The 3,328-nt window shown below is 32.3% G+C and overlaps 1 protein-coding gene across 1 annotated transcript; it reads right to left on the bottom strand.

Annotated features, from left to right (window-relative positions):
* Positions 1-869: 869 nt before the first annotated feature.
* Positions 870-3,322, bottom strand: LOC118757314 (palmitoyltransferase Hip14-like). The gene is made up of 2 exons (XM_036492038.1): positions 3,288-3,322; positions 870-3,201 (listed from the first exon to the last, which is right to left on the bottom strand). Exon 2 carries the CDS (start codon positions 3,013-3,015, stop codon positions 2,497-2,499), a length of 519 nt encoding a protein of 172 aa, XP_036347931.1. The 5' UTR covers positions 3,016-3,201; positions 3,288-3,322; the 3' UTR covers positions 870-2,496.
* Positions 3,323-3,328: the final 6 nt, after the last annotated feature.

Consider the following 3,328-nt stretch of genomic DNA (forward strand, 5'->3'; position numbering starts at 1 on the left):
TCTTCCTTTTTTAATTTCAATGCTTTTATGTTGCTTTTTCGTTTGTCCTTTATTTTAATTTTTGGTTTTAGGCTAAGCTTCAAAATACGCATTAACTGAAAAGAAGCTTTATTTTATAATCAAATAAAATACAAAAATTAAAATTTCGCACGGACTAAATAGAGGTTTTTCTACTGCTACTAGACGTTTTTTATTTCTTGCAGATTTTGTTTTTAATTTATTTAGAAATCATCGATGCATTGTTTTGGTGGGAATCAATTATTTTACAGTGCAGAGAAAATTGAAAGCAGCATATGCTGGTGCTGAATAAAAAAAATTAATTAACAATCAAAGTTTGTGCACTTTTAGAATTTACTATAGCTATTTGTTGGCTTTTTGTTACCACTGTTACTATTATTGCTAAAAATTTTATGTACTACATTTATTTTACTTTTACTTCCGCCACTTTGCCGACGACGACCATCAATCAAACTGATTTTTCTTGGTGGGTAACATGCATGGACGCGCTATTACATACTTATTACAAAAAAAAGTTAATAAATTTAGATCTTTTATTCCAAATTTTTCACGCATCTAAAAGCGCCGTATTTTTTTTAATCTTAATGTTTTCCTTGCAAAAAAAGTAACAACACTAATGTGCGTGTTTGCATCGTTCATTGAAATTTTTGCTTTTATACTAACAAATATGCATTAAAGTTATTATAAATGCCAGTTTAAAAATTTAACTTTGAAAGAAATTTCATTTGAATTATCGCATCGGCATTTTTACGCCGCAAAAACAAAACAAGCTTTCGAAAGTAGAAGCCAATCGATTTTAAAATAGCTTAAATTTATTTAAAATTTTGTAGCAATTTTTTAAATGGCGTAAATATTTCTTTTAGTATTAAGGCCTCTAAAAATCATTAAAAATACATAACTAAATTTTATAAACGTAAAAATCAAACGAATTTTTCTTGAAATATATATCCTTTTTATGTAAAAGTTAGTTTTTATTAAGGAGCTTAGACTCTGTGCTAGTAAATTGCTCTTTCTTAGTACAAATATTACGAACATTGCTTTTTTTGTCTATTTAGAATTGGTATTTCTGCTTTGCTTTTATGTATGTATGTATATAATTACAACATTAGTATGTTTGTTTTCATTTGTTCATACGGGTTTATGTCTTTTTTCCTAACGAATATTGAATTTTAAATAAATTAAAGCAGTAGCTTGCGTTGGAAAAGTGACTTAACCATCATCTATAAGTACTGCTGATTAGTATTTTAAGTTAGGTACAGTATATATCAAAATTTGTTGTTATTTGAATGCAACTATAAATTAGAAACAATTTTGAATTTTCACACTTTTTAAAAATTGTTTTACACAGAAAGATTTAAGTTTAAGAAAAATCAAAAAAGGAAATAACATTTTGTTGCAAACAGTTCAACTAAGCCTCCGTTTTAAACCACATTTTCCAACGGCAAACAACACTTTAAACTTTATTAATATCTTTGTATTTATGTATGTACTATATTTAATTAGCACTTATGACACCAAGAAGTTTTAGAAAAAAATACATACATACATATGTATTTGCTTAACAAATAATTTACTATATTTCTAATGTCATTCCCAATGCACACAATATCTTTGTGCTAACATGAATCGGTTTACTTTGACCACACAGACGGCTACCCAAACTGCAAATGCATTACACTTTTCCATGCATAAATATTTATGCAAACGTCGTTCTGATCTTGCTATAAGAATAAATGTTCGCTAAATTTTTAACTGAGTTCACATGTTAGACAGCATATTCATTATGTCGGAAATAATAAAACAGTCTAACCTTAACTTAAAAAGCTCACTATTATACATGTACAATGTATGCGCAGAAATAAAAGAAATATGCTTGTTATCTAAAGCTTTTAAGATTGGCAATCAATATGAATAAAAAAGTGTAAGCACTAATAATTACAGTTGTGGTAAAATAAATACAATACAAATACAACTACGTACTTACGATGCACATCGTAGTGAAATTTATTCAAAATTTGTTCACGTATTTTCCACCTAAGCGTAATTAATCTTATAAATTATAATAACTAGGTTTACATATAATACAGTGAAAGGTTAATGCGTTTAGCAAATGCTTTTTGTGGCTTATTACTTTCAATTATTCAAGACTAAGGGTTGGCCTTGTAACAACGTACATACTTTAGAAGCGTCATCACGACTAAGCCACTTAGGGCCGTTTTTACAGTGACGAGTCAACTCTCATTCGGCTGTTAACTACTGGTTTTTAGTACAAAAATTGAAAGTTAACAGCCGAATTTGAGTTAAAACCCGTACTGTAAAAGAGGCACTTAGTCATACTATTCATTTACTTGACTACTTCCTTTTAAATAATGCACTTGAAAAAAAATGCCATTGATTGTATACTTTGCAGCCCTGCCGTTTTGCCTACACATTTGCTATGGGTGCATTGCGCGTCTCCGCATCCCGATTCGACTTATCCTACACATACTGATAGTGTGCCAGCTCTGTGCCACCACCTTCGCCATCAGCATTACCACGCAATAATGGCTCTTGTTCCACAGTTGTACGACCCACCTGCATATCTAAATCGTAGTAGTTCATCCAATCGATGCGACGTGGTTGTACCAAACCAAAACAGCTGCATTGTAAGAAGTCGAAGAAATTGTTGATTGGCCCACGTGTAAAAGGACTTTGTCCGCCTTTCGCTTGAAAATGTCGATACCGTCCACGATTCATGCGCTCATTTGTTGTCATTCCTAGGCATACGACTTGATATGTCTGGCATATTGTCAGCAACACAACCCATGAGAGATGTAGTAATGCATTAGCCATAACCCAGCCAACCCATGGATTGCAATTGGCTATGTCACTGATGGCTTTCTCAAAATCCTCAAGCGGTACGAGAGTTAAATGCACATTGCATTGATAGATATAATAACAGGCGCCGCCGTATAACATCCAACCGCACATTATGAGTAACATCCAGAGGAAACCCATGAAATAAGCGTGATTTTTAAGTCCAATGCAATTGCCTACCCAAGGACAGTGATGATCGAAGCGTGCAACGCAGCGATCACAAACGCTGCAATGTTTTGAACGTATGGGTCGCCGTACAAGACAGCCTGAACAGAAGGAAGAAGGCTCAAAACCAATGCCACCACGTTCTGATAATTCGATAATAGTCTGAAATGAAAAAAAAAAAAACAAAAATTTTTTTATAAGAACTTCTCACAAATATTTTAGCGTGCAATTATTATATACTTTCTTACTTTAAATCGTTGTTCCTGCGTTGGTCGTATGATGCCCGGAT

The sequence above is a fragment of the Rhagoletis pomonella genome, unplaced genomic scaffold, assembly GCF_013731165.1.
Source record: "Rhagoletis pomonella isolate Grant_MI unplaced genomic scaffold, Rhpom_1.0 Rhpom_scaffold_16518, whole genome shotgun sequence".
In the NCBI taxonomy this organism is placed as follows: domain Eukaryota; kingdom Metazoa; phylum Arthropoda; class Insecta; order Diptera; family Tephritidae; genus Rhagoletis; species Rhagoletis pomonella.